Below are 17,580 nucleotides of genomic sequence, written 5' to 3' on the forward strand. Positions count from 1 at the left end.
ATGATCTTGGTGTCATCTTTGATTCGAAACTCTCGTTCTCTGACCACATCTCCTCAATAGTTAAGAAATCAATGCGTATGCTGGGGCTTCTTTACCGATTCACTGAACTACGTACTGTGGCATAATTAACAACATTCTATAAAACTCTAATAGCACCCAAGATCGAATACTGCTCTCCCATATGGGCCATGGCCGCACCTACACATCTCTCTAGACTTGAGTCTGTTCTCAATTTCTTTATTGCAATAGTACGTTTTCGTGTTCCCGCACTTCGAATATTACCTAAGGAGGAAATTTTGCGATATCTTAACATCCAGACGCCGGAAGTACGCAGAAATAACTCTGATTTGAAGTTTCTTCATAAGGTTGTAAATGGGAACCTAAGATCAGAAACCCTAATTCAACAACTATCCTTACATGTCCCTTCCCACAAAACCCGGAATACCCACCTTTCCATCTTGCACGCCCTAGGTTGACAATTATACAGAGGTCTCTTTTTCACCGAGTACCCAACTATTATAATAATCTAACAAGTGAGGTGGACATTTTTTCGAGCTACACGGTGTTTGAAAGAGCAATAAAACGCGTGCTGGCTAAATAATATTACTTGTGCACTCTTTGTTAATACTATTTGATGTTATTGTTGTTGTTTATTTTTTTAATTCTTTTTCTTTTTTCTTTTTTTCCCGCTTGTTGACATTTCCCTGTGTAAAATGGCACAATTATGCTGTATCTGGGAATTTGTTCAATAAATATATATATATATATATATATATATATATATATATATATATATATATATATATATATATATATATATATATATATATATATATATATTCATCTCAGCGATCCCGAAACATATGGTTTCGACACTAATATCAGTAATTTTCGATCATATCTCCGTCCCCTAAGTTGCAGCGTTAAAGTGAAACGATAAAAAGCAGGGTTGGTTGGTTTAAACCATGGTTGAAGCCTTAGTTTAAACCAGCTGTTTTTTTTAAAAAAAAAACTGGTTTAAACCAAAAAACAAAAAAAAATCGTAAAAGTGTAAGTGTTCGAAATCTCTTGATGAACACACATTTGTGGGTTATCACGTTTCACTCCCGTATATTATTCGTATTATATTCAGACTTAAATTCCCCATTCGTTACTCAGAGAGATTATACTACAAAAGTAACTTTTTTTATTTTTATAGTTTATGAATGTTTCTTTTGTGATTTTTTATAGTTTGTTATTAATTGTTACGCAATTGCAATCAAAGAAAAATTCTAAATATTGTTTCGTTTTAATAATGTTTACTATAATAATATTTACTATAAAATACATCGAAATGCCTTACTTTGGGGGGTTATACAAACCCCACGAGAGGCATTTATTGAAATCAGAAGTATCTTTGGTATCTACTTATGAATAAATGGGTGAGAGCCAAAATGGTCTCAAATAATTATTCGTGTCTTTGTTCACTTTTCTTGGTGATATGCAAATGAAGTCGTCGTATTTTTTTTTCTAACTTGGACTAATAAAACTCGTAGTGAACTAACTGGGACTAAATTAGTTCTTTTGTACTCTGCAGTAATTTGAAATTGTCTATATGTAATTCTGTATAATGGTTTCACTTGTGCAACTATTTATATTTTTGTCCTTCTAAAATGACTCTTGACAATTATATTAACAAGTATGTAAAGATCAATACAACGTATTTTTATCGAGAGTCCTTCGTGAGTGAGTCGGCAGACGTATCGCATTTGTGACGAATTAGTCCCGGTTTCGAGTTCAAATGGATGACAATTTCTCTCGGATGTAAGTCGAGAAACGGTTTGGACTGCGCTTTATGCTTATGTGACCCCTTCCAGCATAACCCGGTTCTTGCATATTGACACCAAGATGAAACAAACTTATTTGTGTCCATATGTGATGTAAATACATAGACCAAATTATTTAAACCCAAAAAAACTGGTTTAAACCTAAAAAAGCAGGTTTAAATCAGAAAAAACGTTTTTTTTTAAAAAAGATAAAAACCATGGTTTTTGCCAACCCTGATAAAAACCATCCCAGATCCGGAGGGTCGTTTTGGGATTACTTTTTCTCTTGAAAATTGTTCAACATTGTGTCCGTCGGATCTCTCGTTTCCTCTCACATTGTCATTCCACGAATTATTTTATAATCCCTTACTTTCGTTAATCACCCGTCTCCTTTAGCCCCCAGGGCATACGAAAATTGGAAGATTTGATTGTTTTTAAACTGCTATAATGATCTTGGTATTTCCATGGTCTGATATTGCTCACGGCTCGATTTAAAATGGGCCAATTTTAAATACATATATAGGATTACATTTATCGGGCTTGTATAAAACAAAATTTTGAATATATTACTGTAGAATCTGATTACCAGTCTAGTTGACTGAGAAAGTTATTTCACCCGTTTGTGTCTTTTATTGATGTTAGCGAGGAAGAGTATTTTATTATAAAACTGTTCTATTAATAAATCCATGTGGTGGATTATACACTGAATTATACAAAAATTTAATTGCTATTTTTACAGGTCATTGTCACCAGGCAGTGCAGTCTCTGCTGAGACCTTGAGTGTTGGTGGAGGTACCTCTCGAACCAACTCCCTTCCCCGACCTACAAGCCCTAGTCCTTCAGTCGTCAGCGAGAAGGCAGAAGCTGATTTACAGGTTAGTTATGTTTTTTATAGTTGCAATACCTTTTAGTTACTCTACCTAATAATAAAAAACTGCATTATATTTTTTTTTCTCTGCGAACACTGAAGATGTTATGAGAAAAATATAAAATTTTGTGATATCAAATTCCATGAAATCGAATTCTGCATTGGACTCCAACTTTCAAACTCTCTTTAAGACGACTGAATGTCTGTTTTTGTGTTGTGACGTATGAACTCTCCAACTGCTCTGGATCCAAGTCTCTACGTGATTCGGAAACCTACATACGAGTATGTTCCGTCCTTGATATCAGTGTTCGATAAGATCCTAAATGGATACATCAATCAATAAAATTTTTGATTATAGATATGTATATCGTATGTATTATCAAAGAGCACTATAGCCTACGAAATACTATTGTTGATTAGATGGATTGTGTCATTTATCATCGCTGTTTCTTTCTATTAAAAAATACTCATGTCGGAACAACTATTAGGGAGCTAGGGCCTACCCATCGGCTTGTGACACTCACACCTTTGACGCAATGTATAGGTCGGCTCCCCTCGGCGTTAAAGCTGGCTTTCTAGACTGGAGTTAGCCACTTTTTTTCTTTCAAGAAGCTTCCTAGTTTACCTCAGGACGTAGAGTGGGCACCACAACGACAACATTATCTCGTGAGTACAAACGTCACCATCTTTTCCTCTGACTATTATCGAGTTACTGAAAGGTGGCGTCTGAAGGTAGCTGGACATGTTGTAAAGAAAACGAGAGGGAGGATTGTTTGCCAATCACGGCAGTATTCTTTTACGCTGTTGCTAGGCAACGAAGGTCAGTGACTGCGCTGTTGCCGGTAGTTGAGCCGACTTGTTAAATGTCTTATGTTTGTCGCCAGAGCTGCTGTCTCTGTTGCAGAGCCTCTGGCAACAGCACCTCCAGTACTCCACGTGCTCTACCCAACTGCCAGAAGCCACCTTTCCTTGCGCACACAGTAGACCAAGCACTACTTCGCTGATCTCACAAGAAGCAGTATTCCAGTAAGGGTAGAGCATTGGTTCCTTCTATATCACGTAGAAAGTTACCTCGTGTAATTTGTAAAGTATCTTTACACGAATATGTGAATATTTTATATCCAATCTGTCTCCATGTATAACATTTGTGTACATGGTTTGAGTACAGTTATTGATGAGGCATAAAATGTGAGATCCACCATCTTGAGGCAATCAGCTCTTTCGGTTAAGTTGCTTGAACAAAGAACCCGCTCGATCGAAATAGCTCAACTTCAAAATGTTTATTTTTATTTTTTTTTTTTTTTACTTTTCCTTTTTAAGGGAATAATACAAATCTTTCATATTCTGATTTTTGCACCATCTATTAAATATTCATGTATGAAAAAAAAAAAAGATATTTCATTTTCTGAATCAGAGAGCTGACGATCAACAGAGTAGCTGGAAGACTATATACTCAAGGTTCTCAATCAAACTTTTCATTAAAAAAATCACCATTTAGAGATCTGACGATGTGATATATGTAGAGCCTGCAAAATATAGAAACGAATGTCAGTAATATAGATTTCCAATTATGCAAAGAGGTGATGTGTTTATATACTGTACTTGTCATCACCATCATCATCATAGGTATTCTGCCATTATCGGCAGGTCACTTGCCGCAACTGAAAAGTTTCCATGCTCCACGGTCTTCCGCTAATCTCTTCATCATCATGTACGATTTATTTGTTTTGGTGTCATCCATTAATTGTAGTCTCCTTTGCCCCCTCACTCCCTTTCTGGCCACCATACTCTCTAGCTTGTGTGTGGATGTTGTTTCTTTTATTTTAATTAACTTATTTCTAGTTTTATTACTGTGCCTTTTATCTTAATTTGTTTTTCAGCTTTTTACGTCTTTGCAAGGGTGCCAAAAGACCCCGCTCTCGGCGCAACCAATAAATATTATTCTCCTGTAGCACAACCTTCATGATATAGTTCCTTCTTACCCAATGTCTCAACCAGTTTCTCTCCATCTTCTTAATAATGTAGAAAATTGTTCTTTTCTCCCGTACTATTGCTATTTGTTTTCTGCTCGACTCAGCTAATTATATCCATTTTACTCCACACCCACATTTCGAAAGCTTCCAGTCGTTTTCAGTCATTTGCGTAATGCAATGTCTCATACATCACAATACTCCGCACGATGGATTTAATGAGTCCTTCTCTCAACTCATTATTCAAGATTCCACAAAAAGAGTAGTATGTACCTATACACATATCACATTTACTGCTAATGAACTTTAAATGCTTCTAAATTCTATAGCGCTGAATATAGTACAGGAACAATAAAAGTATCAAAGATTCGAGTTAAGTTACTTTCTTGCGCTGTTATTCACTGTAAATGCATTCAATATGGTACACTTCATATGCCTTGTAGAATAATATACGTATGTTACTTATAAAGCTTGTATTAGGGTACATTACTTATACCTGAAATTGTTTTGCTGGAATAAAAAGGTATTTGTATACAAAGACTTTCATGTTGCATCTTTTCATGACATCTGTCTCCATGAACAGACAGTATCTATGTCCAGATGAACCACTGCATGCACTGATCAATGCATAAACACAATAAAAATCACTGAAATATCACTAATAACAAACAAGAGATGAAACTAATATGAATAAAAGAAATATACATACAAGCTTAGCTAATCACAAAATTATCTTTGCAAGTCAATCCTTCTATAATAGTAAGGCAACAATCAATAGGATGTATTCATTGGATTGGAAGAATGGTGCCCTCTTACTGTAGAAACCCGGATGAATCTCGTTTATCTTATGTAGAGATAATGCAATTCTTTTTAACTTATAGAAACCCGTAGTGAAATTGTACTGTTGACTTCAAAACGTCCTGTTTTTTGGTAAATTCAATTAGGTGTAAAACCACAGTTTTCTATGAAAGTGGTATTAGACAGAAGCAGAGTGGAGGTAAGAAACTGAGCATTTTGTGTGGTTTGTAGGGAGAATGTGTCAGTGGTTTATGTATGCTTTACTTTGCATTCCTAAAACTAGTTATTTCTTACTAGTAACACCCATTTGAAAACCGCTGATTCAATTGTTCTATCAATTAAGAAATTATTGGCAAATGAACATGTACTTTTGGTTGGGACTGTGCTTAATCTCGCTTTAGAATGGCCATTTTTACGTCATGTTTTCTCTGTAGCATGCACATCTGATTCGCTTTGATCAAGTTCTTGCTGATAGCCGTCTTCATACGTGACATGCCGTGTGGCGCCACCTTTGCTTTTTATAAATCTCTTTTATAGATCGAAAATTGCCTCGTGTTTTTTCTTACCCCCAAACAGCCATGTCGTACTGATATTTAGGGTTCAAGTAGATTAGATATAAACATGAGTTGATTTTGGATCTTTTTTGGTTTTAAAACAAGAATAATTATTGTTGTAAGAAAACAGTTGTTCATTCTTGCAAGGAAATTAGTTTGTAATCATTATATCAATATATAGTACTTTCGCTGAGGAAGAACACAATAAAGCCTTTTTTACTGCTAATATTTCATGGGAGATATGCACATTCCATATCAGTAATCAGTACTACTTTTCCATTTTGTACACGCTATGAACGTCTTTGCAATAGAGGTTTGTTTGCTTGTATTTATCTTGTTTGAACATAAATATCTGCCGTTCTTCGCTCTTTTACTTATTACTTCCAGTCTAATGAACACAGCACACTTTTATTTGCTATACTCGATGTTATTAATGTTAGTTTTCCTTGCTACCTTTAGGTTTATTTCGTTTCATAGGTTCCACTATTTTGTGGCAAAGCCTGTCCATTTCCAACGTATAGTTATATTAGTAAAGGTTCTGTTTTATTTGTCTTTGGATCTTGTTTCCTGCATCCAGTAGTAGACATTGTGATAGACATGAACTGAGCTTGCACCATATTTGGAATTTCTCAATATTAAATGTACACTTGCTCGCAAAATCACATACTCCGAAGTTTTTGAAAAACAAGGGGAAGGGGAAAAAACAAGGAATGTCCGTGTATGAGCTTTTTCGAGTGCTTTGTCCTATCAGTTGGTGACCCTTGGTACTATTTGACTGCATATGCTATGCATGCGTAGATGTAGAAATGTCCATGTAAAAAGGGGCAAAAGATGCAACTAACTCTATTCTTTTTACCTGGTTTTCAATATTAGAACGCTGTTTTCTCGAAAATGGAGTTTTGTGACATTCCTTCTTTTTTTCCCTTACCCTTCAAATATAGTTTGAATATCCACTTTTAATAGTGGTTGTAAAATCTGGACTGTGTTGTTGGAACTTGTTTATCAAGAGCCATGAGTACTGATTAGACGAAATGATTTTCAAACATTGCCCTAGGGCAGCGATCGCCAAACCATCAATTGCGAGCTACTAGTAGCTCGCGACAGAGGCGGATCCAGGGGGCGATTGCACCCTCCCCCCAAAAAAGAGGAAACTTTCTTATTTTATATATAAATAAAACCCATCCCAGAGTTTGAAGCTCTTAAAAGTAACTCTCTAAGTAGCAGTATTACAACCCACCGCCTCCTCAAAAGTCCGTCCTGGATCCGCCCCTGGCTCGCGGGGACATTTTCGGTAGATCACGTTAACACTCGAGTTGGCTAACTTTGATTACTCCACTGATCTAAAAAAAATTGATAGTTGTTTTGGTTGGGAGCTCACAGTAGAATTTAAAAACCGTACGGTAGGTCAAAAGCTTCATATGTTTAGCAACCACTGCCTTAAGGCATAGATACCACTGTTACTTAACTTTAACCCTTGAATTTTCCCATTTAGGGAATTTAAAATCTGAGGTGTATACTATGAAAATCCGAGGTACATGTAATCTCCGAAAGAGGACAAACGGTGCACTAGCAGCTTTATATTTTTAAGAAAATTCAAAGAAACGTGTTAGAATATTTGAGAAACTATGTTGAGAATGATGATGAACATATTAATCATCTACGAAAAAAAAAAGGATAACCAGTACAACGCCTTCCAAGGGTCCTCACGTGTTAAAGAAAATGCAAAGAAAGACAGTGGAACGTTTGATGAACTGTGTTGAGACTAGTGATGGTCGACTGGAACCTAATATTCATTCAGATAATGTGCTGTTCATGAGCTGTCTTAAAAAGTTTGATACTTAACAGTTATTTTGCAATGTGATCCCATAGCCTATACTTTGCTCTCCACTTATATTGAGTAATGTCAGTAAAGATTTTAATTAAGAATTCTGTGAACTAAACACAAAAAATGGAACACACTGCGTGATAGTCGAATGTTGAGTTCATATACAGAATACTTCGGTTAATCAACATTGTTTTGGAACATAATATCGTATTACATTTATTTTGTTGTTGACTAGTAGTTCTAGAATCCTTAAGTTGACCATTAGTCGTTGCACCCAAGTCTTCAGCTAGCTGTATCGTTACAACTGTTTTATATCTTCAAACTACCTGGACGCCGCCGACTTCTATTGGTATCAGGCAGGCAGGCAGTACACGTTGCGGCACCTATTCGCTTGCCTGTCGTGCTCCCTGACTGATATGTTTTGCTATTGCATGGTAAATAGGACATGTGAAACATATTTTTCCATTTTAGGATGAAAAAGTTTTATGTGTTCAGAATTTAGTGAAAGAATTGTAATGTCCCTTAATTATATTCCATTAACTTTAAATAAAATAAAATTAAATCTTCGGTTTCAAGTCCACCAATTTGCTCTGTATGCTGCAAATGGCGGATGATAAGTTTATGTTAGGATTAGGATTAGGAATGAGCTTTAATTAAGGATTTAGGAAGTAGATTTCTGGGCTTTCAGCATCTATGGTCATGTTAGCCCGTCACAAATATGAGGGATTACGTTCCTCGACGATCACTCCACCCGGGGAATTGGGGAGAAAGAAAGGAATTACGAATGAAGGAAGTAGCGTGGGACCTACAACGACTCACCAAAGGTAGTCGTCAACCTGGTTCGGCTAATAATATAAGTAAATCTTGAGTGGTAGTAATTGTTTATACATTAAAATATCTTCAATAATTATATACACTATTATTCTCACCTTTTCTATCGAAATTACAAGTCGATGATGAGTATTAAATGGTTTATTAGTTGATACTCTTTTAACGTATTTTCACTCCACACTGTCTTGTAAGCATACATGTTAGTTAGGTATCTATAAACAATTACATAGCAACGAATTATACAATAATGTATATTTCTTACATATATTAAAAACATTCTTCTTTTGTTATTTTGAATTAACATTATATCAAGTATAGTACTTGAGTATGAGCACTTTCTGCCCAAGGTACAGGTAATTATTAAACGATACAAAGTATCTCGTTGTATAAAAATGTAGCCCGACGATGGGACTGAATATAAAAGTTACAAGCGAGCTTGGCTTTTATATTTAAGAACCACTGGTCCGTTTACAATAATGATGTTACATTACTTATGTCCTTTACATTTTGATCGCCCCTCGTATATATATCTTCATTAAGCTTCATATATATAAATACATTTATAATAAATCTTTTATTCCATTATCATTTATCTTTTATTACAAAAACGTCGTCGCTTAATAATATAATTAATGAAGGGTGCGAAGTCAAAAGTGATAAAAGGCAAATTACTTTTTAAAACATAAATCTCAATGATTAACAGTTTCAATCATTATTACAAACGGTGATGTTAAGGAAAAAATGTTTGATCTTTCCAGGGCGCATTATATAATAACTACATTAGATGATGTTTTAAAATATACATTGTATCAATAAAGCGTCAGAATATAGAAGAATCTTATTCGGGCAATATATAAAGTAGCGCATAAAGACAGTCATCGGATAAATAGCTTAATAGAATGAACCTTATTCTTAACATAATCTTTGACAACAAATTCTCAACACAAATCCATATAATATAAATAACCTTTGCCTTTAATCAATTATAAATCGAATTATAATTCTTCACATTAACAAGAGAGAATTAAAATCATTTGAAAATTATCATTGGTTAATGAGAATTAAAGAAAATTAAATTAAGTAAAAATCAAAAATTAAACGTAACCTACTTTCAGACGGACAAAAGGAAGAAAATAAATCTATTTTTACACAAACAGAAAACACCCTTTTATTTTTTTCTCTTAGTCTCCTTCATTCTTATTAATTTGAGCAAGAATGTCAGGTGCAACTAGTCTCTTCACTAAACGCATCCATTTTTCTCTTGTATACTGGGTAGGCCTCCAAACCTTCAACTCGTCTATATTACGAAGTCCAATTGACGTACCCGTTTTAGCGTTCAACAATTCAAAAACTTTAGGGTTTATTTTCTTAAAACATAAATAAGGACCTGAGAAAATGTCACAAAATTTATAAATCTTCTTTAACAACGCATTACTTTGTGGATGTTGTTTAACAAAAACTAAGTCATTGATCTTGATTCGATATTTTCCTTCTTGCAAAGACTCTAATTGAGAATTACGTTTCAAAAATTTGTTATGTCTTCGGATTTTTACCATATTCACTAAATTGGAAGAATCTACGATTGTTGAATCTTCTAACTTGACATTAAAATGTCGTTCCACAGGGAAAATCAAATCAGAACCGTTATGTACATTAGCAGGAGACACGCCTAAAGTGTCTGATATCGAATGATTCAAAAGATACGTGATTTGACTGACATGCTTAATCCATTCGGCATGTTTATCTTTACAAAAGTGTCGAAACAACATACCAAAATTACGATGCACATTTTCTACAACAGAGCTGCTAGGGTGGTACGGAGTTACGAAATGAATTTTAATGTTAGCCTTGTTCATAGCTTTGATAAACACATCACTTTTGAACTGTGAACCATTGTCACATAATATGTGTTCGATAGGACCACAATGTGGAATGTATACGTTCAAGATTTTATTTACGATAGCAGCGGAAGTTGCTCTACGCAGAGGATAAGCTACCACATAACGCGAAAAGATATCCATGGTAGTAAGTAGATAAGTTTCTCCGGTAGCTGCTCTTGGTAACGGTCCATATAGGTCGATAGATAGAAACGAATGTGGTCTCTCTGGCGTTATTGAGAGCATAGGTTTATGTACAGCCTGGTAATTATGTTTGATTCGCATACATTCAACACAGTCCTTGATGTGATTTTTAATTTGAGCTCTCATTCCTCTCCAATAAAAGGATTTATTAATCAATGCACATACCTTTACATAACCAAAATGACCGAAATCGTCATGATAGGCTTTTAATATACGGGTTGTCAGCGTAGGTGGAATGCAAATTTTGTTTCTAGACTTGAATTTAAAATCTTTAATAAGTAGAATTCCGTTGGATAATTTAAATCTAGAATTCCATTGTTTGGGGCAATTACATCCCTCACTGCATGAAGACAAATGTTCCATGATTTGGCTGTATTCCGGATAATTCATTTGATGTTCTCTTAGATCTTCCATTGAAATGGTAGCTATTTCATCCTGCAAGACCTTAAATTCATTTATGGACAAGATATGTTGTTCTTCTCCAGGAAACAGACGTGATAAAGTATCCACGGGTCCATTATCTACCCCTTTAATGTGCTGTACTTCAAAATCATAAGATTGAAGCTCCAACGACCAACGAAGTAGTCTGTTATTATATCCTTGTATACTGTTAAGGTATCGTAATGAATTATGGTCGGTAAGTACTATGAAATGACATCCGCTGAGATATGGAGCAAATTTTTGTATCGCAAAACGTACGGCCAAAAGTTCGATTTCTGTCGTGGTGTATCCTTTCTCAGCTTTCTTCAAAGTACGGCTAGCGCAATGGATAACGGCCGGTTCCTTAATGGTTGGATTTGGTTGCCAGAGTACTGCAGAGATTCCAAGTTGAGAACCGTCACACTGGACATAAAAAGGAACGTCATATCGAGGGTGATTCAAATGGATGTTTCGCTTCACGCTCTCCTTCAACTTATTAAAACTGTGTTCTTGAATCGGACCCCATTGCCATGGTACTCCTTTCTTTATAATCATAAATAAAGGCTGGGCTATCTCAGAAAATCGCGGGATGGCTTTGCGAAACCAATTGAAGAGCCCTAATACTTGCCGAGTCTGTTTCACATTTAACGGCGCAGGCAGATCCTCTATGGCTTGTACTTTAGATTGACTGAACTGTAAACCCGAGGCATCAATTTGGTATCCAAGAAATTCTATAGAATTTTGTAGAAATTTTGATTTCTGTAGGTTGATAGTAAGACCCGAACTTTCCAATCTATCCAAAACTATATCTAAGTACTTCAAGTATTCCTGCGGATTCTTTCCCATTATCAAGATGTCATCAGCGTCGGTTATCACGTTGCTGCGTAAGTCTTGTCCTAAGACTTTATTTAAGCAGGAAGCTAACGCCGCACTACCATTGATAAGCCCAAAAACTACACGGTTGTATTCATATAAGTGACCTTCAAAACTAAATGCCGTGTACGGTTTCGAATCCTCATGCAATTCGACCTGATTATAAGCCATTACGAGATCTAAATTTCCGAAGACTGCATTCCCTTGTAAAGAGGCTAGTATTTCTTCCACTGGAGGATACCTCACTTGTTCCAGATCAATATGGCAATTCGTGCGTCTCAAATCCAAAACCACACGTAGAGAACCATTTTTCTTAGGAACTACATGTAATGGATTAAGGTGAATGCTTCGTGAAGGCCTAATGATCCCATCTCTTAACATATCGGTAATTTGCTGACGTACATTTTCCCTGTATCGGTAGGGAATTATATAGGGCTTAGTCACAATGGGTTTATCTGTCTTAACCTTCAAAGAATAAACAAAATCCTTACAACACCCAGGACGTTCTGAGAAAACATTTTTATGTTTATATAGAATATCTTTAAAGTGGGTTTTTACTGTATTATCTATAAAATCAAGACTACTTTCAAGTGACTTAACACACTCGGAAAACAATACATCATCCTTAGAATCCATCAAATTTTGTGTGACTTGCGTTAGTTGATCATTTAATTTATCGCTTTCTGAACTTACAGAAACATTATTCAATACATTAGGAACATTATTATATTGACAAGCAATATCATCTGATTTTGGGAGCAGTTTCTGAACGATTTCCTGAGGTATGCCGGGTATAGTTAACGTTTGATTTCTAAAATCAAGCATGACACGCAATTGAGATAATAAATCTAAACCAATAATTAATTTTTCATTCAATTCCTTTATCACTAGAATAGGGATTGATATTTCAAAATCTTGAATAGATATTGTCACACGAGTAATTCCAGCTACTCTCTTTTTATGTTTGCCAGTAAAATCGACTATAATAAGATTCTCAGCCTTTTGTAATTTAGAATTCGAGTAATTACTAGTAATTGCTTTCCATGACGAATATGATAATAGAGAGGCATTTGCGCCTGTGTCAAGTAGAGCTTCGGTGCTTAACCCATTGATTTTGACAGGTATTTTAGCTGTACTGTATGATTTTAAAAATACAAAGTTTTCTTCAACATCAAAACCATCATTGACATTATCATCTTTAGACCAACAACGATTTACTACAGGCATAAATTGATACTGACATCTATTGATTGCTATTTCCGAATAATTATTTACAGATACGTCATGTAAAAGGTCGTTGTCATCATTAACATGAACACATAAATTTGAAGATAAATGTTCATGAGAATCTATAGCTGATATGGGTTTAACCCCTACCACATCAGCTGCAGTTAGTTTAAATTCATACTCGTGTATGGTTCCAATAAAGTACATTGTACTGCACAATCGTGATTATGTCCCGTATTGTTATTCTGTACACGAATTGTGTCATTCTCTTGATTTTGATGCGAAGTGCCATCTCTTGAATTACGACTACATCTATCCATGTAGTTTACTGTATTCCTTGAATTTCGTCATGTATTTCGTCTATTTTTGAATCTATTTTGGTTATATGGTCTAACATAAGGATTGCCACGATTAATTAGGTTAGGTGGATTCCCAACATATCTTTGCCTATTTTGCTCGTTCGGATTGCTTAAATTCACTCGATTTAGGTTGTGTTCCGTATCGTTCGCAGTACGGATATTTAGATTGCGGACAGGTACAAAGTGATCTGAATTGTTTTTAATTTTGCCTAATCCTGCTTGATGATTCTGTGCGTGGTATTGAGTTTCATAACATTGTACAAGCATTAAGAGGTGATTAAAACTCATACACTGGGTAGAAAACAGAATCTGTTGTAGTTTAAACGGTAGCAAATTTCGAATTGATGCAATTACTCTGGATTCCGATTGCAACGGATTTACGACTTTTAATTCGTTATATGTATTTACAACAAAGTCAACAACAGATTTGTGCAAACGAGGATTGAAAGGTTGATTTCTAATCGTGGCATCTCTGTTTGCAAGCAAAAAGTCATTTTCGTAATTTGCAATCAGCGCTGCTTTAAATTCCTCATATGTATTGACGTGATCTCGTACTGCTTTAAACCATAAAGAACATGGTGGGAGTAATAAATGAGGGATTAGTTTCATATATTGCGATTTATCTATACACATTATATTGCACTCGTCCTGAAATTTTTCTAGGAAAGAGGTAGCATTTTCGTTACATTTACCACTGAACTTACTCATAGCACGTATTTCACTCATCTTTACACTTAACTTTACCTTTCTTTCACCATTCCGTGTTCGTGTTGAGTGACAATTCCTACCTACTGCGTGATGTGTAGTTCCACCATCTCTTTTACGCCCATCTGTGTTCCTTGGATGAATTCCTTCCAAAATAATGTCCTCATCGGATGGATTACTTGAAGATGAGATAATGTGAGGTCCACGTTGATCTGCTACGGGTGAATGCGAGGTCATCTCCTGTGAACAAGGGAACTCCAGATGATCATTAACCATGTTGTTGTGGTATGCGTTGTCCTTAATCTGTAGCATCCTGATTTCCTCTTGTAATGCAGATATCAACTGAGTATTCGCACGTATTTTGGTAGAATTATCCGTGACCTGAATCTTTTGTTGCCGTACAGAAGATTCTATTACTTCCAAATCCTTTTTTACACAATTGACCTCTTGACTTATACGGTTGTAATTATCCTGGCAATCTTCAGATACTCTTCTTAGCTTTTCATCGAACTGTGATGTAATGTCACTCACCGCCTGGATAATAGATTGTTTCGTCTCTTCGGATGTCTGCTCCAATCGTTTACTTAATTCCTGATACTGTTTACTGGATTCTTCGGATTTCCGCTCCATCGTCTGTTTTAATTCCTCATACTGTTTGCTGGAAGTCTGCTTTAATTCATTGGACATCTGAGCCAAATTTTGTTCTTGTCGCTGTAAAGCCATTAAGATTTTGTCTTCAAATGTCAACACCTCAGGTACAACAGGAGATGTATTTTGTTCTTCGTTACCACCGTCACCAGTTTCTTTCTCCATTGCCTCACCGATCATCATTTTTCTTGTGATTATTCTACAACTTCTAAGTATAGTAAAGTTCGTAGTCATGAACCTTATTACAGAAGTAAATTCACCCTTACTTTATACTTCAGGATATGAATTTACAAATATCCCGGGTGAGGTAAACCAAAAATTTTACAACGACTCACCAAAGGTAGTCGTCAACCTGGTTCGGCTAATAATATAAGTAAATCTTGAGTGGTAGTAATTGTTTATACATTAAAATATCTTCAATAATTATATACACTATTATTCTCACCTTTTCTATCGAAATTACAAGTCGATGATGAGTATTAAATGGTTTATTAGTTGATACTCTTTTAACGTATTTTCACTCCACACTGTCTTGTAAGCATACATGTTAGTTAGGTATCTATAAACAATTACATAGCAACGAATTATACAATAATGTATATTTCTTACATATATTAAAAACATTCTTCTTTTGTTATTTTGAATTAACATTATATCAAGTATAGTACTTGAGTATGAGCACTTTCTGCCCAAGGTACAGGTAATTATTAAACGATACAAAGTATCTCGTTGTAGACCATTATGTTAAGTACCATCCCAGCATTTGCTGGTGTGAATGCGGAAAACCCAGAAAGAGCTCACTCAGTATGGCTGGCTTGAAAAAGCTTTTTTACAAAATTCCGACCGGGAATCGAACCAAGACGAGAGTGTTAGTGACTATGCTACGCGGAGCCTCTATAAGTTTACATGAACATTTGTGGAAGAATTAGTGAAACCATAAAATAAGTGACCTAATGCTGTTTAATACAAACTCGCATGGCCTGGGATTAATCCAGGGGCCCCCTACACCGAGGGTAACATCTATGACTTACGAGAAAACCAATTCAAGTGTGACGCGAAATTGTGGACGAGTTTATGCGCTATCGAAGTGCTTTTGTGTACAACTAAACCTATTAGAGGGAAAACCCCTCGATCTCAACCGTTGCAGAGATATAGAGAGGTAAAAGGGAAAGCTATCGCTCTAAAATGTTGTGGATTTTCGGCTATGTTGCGAGAGAATAGGTTTGAAAATTGCATTTAAAAGTTAAGAAAAATGCACCAGAGCACATGAAAGTTGTGTTGAATATTAAGGTGAGTGGCGTAGCTTTTACCCAGGGCCAGAAAAAGAAGGACCTATGAGGATAACGCTATTGACACGAAAAACAAATTGTATGGTAATACTTGCTAATATATCATGTCTTTAGTTCGTGGAAAATGAGAAAAAGTGATATGAAAATACATTAATTATAGCATTGCCAAAGGAACAGAGTCTTTCTGTGTGCACAAAAATACACTGTCATATTCTGTGCAAATGCGCTATAGAAAAACAAGCCAAATAATATCAACCATATGCCCATATTGTTGCAGACGTCCACCATTTTCTATATTTTTCATTCTATTTAACCTAATTATGCTTTTATTCGACTCAGCGTACCAAGAAACCTATACATAGACACCTTATACGAATAAATCAGTCAAAAATTGAATTCCGTTATTTTCGCCTTCCCCCTCCAAAACATTCTTTCCCTAGAATTTGTATGGATTCTTCGGTTTTGTAACCCTCATGTCTAAGCCAACGTATTACCAAAGTTTCGTGGATGAAGTATTTCTTCATTTTTAAAAGTCTATTTTACTTGTACTATCGCTACATATCCAAAACTTCGCAAAATTTCGGAGCACCAGCCTTCTCGTTATTCTTCTACATCTCCGGAATGGTTGAGATCAAGGGGTTTTCTCTCTAATGGGTTTAATTGTACACAAAAACACTTCGTTTGCGCATAAACTCGTCCACAATTTCGAGTCACACTTGAATCAGTTTCCTTGTTAGTTACTGTCTTCCTTTCAGTTATTTCAGAACTAAACTATTTCTCAACTAAATTAGAATGTTATTTATTAGAAGTCCGAACACCAACGTCTTCACTGAATAATAATTGTTTGGATTGGAGTTGAGCGTTCTTTTCAGTACTGAAAATATGTGAGGCGTGGACCTAAAACTTAACATACGATTTGAACATCATGAGCTCCTACCGGCGATCGAGCTCGGGTTTCCTGCACTAAGAGTACGTATGCTAACCAAATAGCTGCTTTTCATTGGATAAGAGGTTATTAAAGTTTTTAAGTGTCCATCGAATTTTGAGCACAAAGTAGAAATTAACCTTTTTTTAAAAAAATGTTGATAATTACAAATCATAGATTTTTCGTTGAGGTCTTACAACATTGAAGGTCCGAAACTAACCTGAAGAATCTCCGTAGCGCATTTAAACATATCATGAACATTCAACTTCCTATAGTAGCTCAGAATTTGCAGTTGTCTGGAGGTTAGCTTCTTTTTCCTCGCAGAAAAGTGATATGAGACGTGAACCTATAGTTTTAAAGTGGAATCCAAACAAGTGTAAATCACTGTAATGCGTTCATATT

General features: G+C 35.5%; 1 protein-coding gene across 8 annotated transcripts in view; it reads left to right on the plus strand.

The window, feature by feature from the left end:
* Positions 1-17,580, plus strand: part of Cadps (calcium-dependent secretion activator 1) — a 794,056-nt gene that overhangs the window by 374,996 nt on the left and 401,480 nt on the right. For all 8 annotated transcript variants that reach the window (XM_081761521.1, XM_081761520.1, XM_081761523.1 and 5 more), the window contains exon 4: positions 2,545-2,680. In XM_081761521.1, coding sequence (XP_081617647.1) covers positions 2,545-2,680 — 136 coding nt within the window. The remainder of the gene's footprint in view (positions 1-2,544; positions 2,681-17,580) is intronic.

Source organism: Thermobia domestica, chromosome 6, assembly GCF_964235325.1.
Source record: "Thermobia domestica chromosome 6, izTheDome1.hap1.1, whole genome shotgun sequence".
Lineage (NCBI taxonomy): Eukaryota > Metazoa > Arthropoda > Insecta > Zygentoma > Lepismatidae > Thermobia > Thermobia domestica.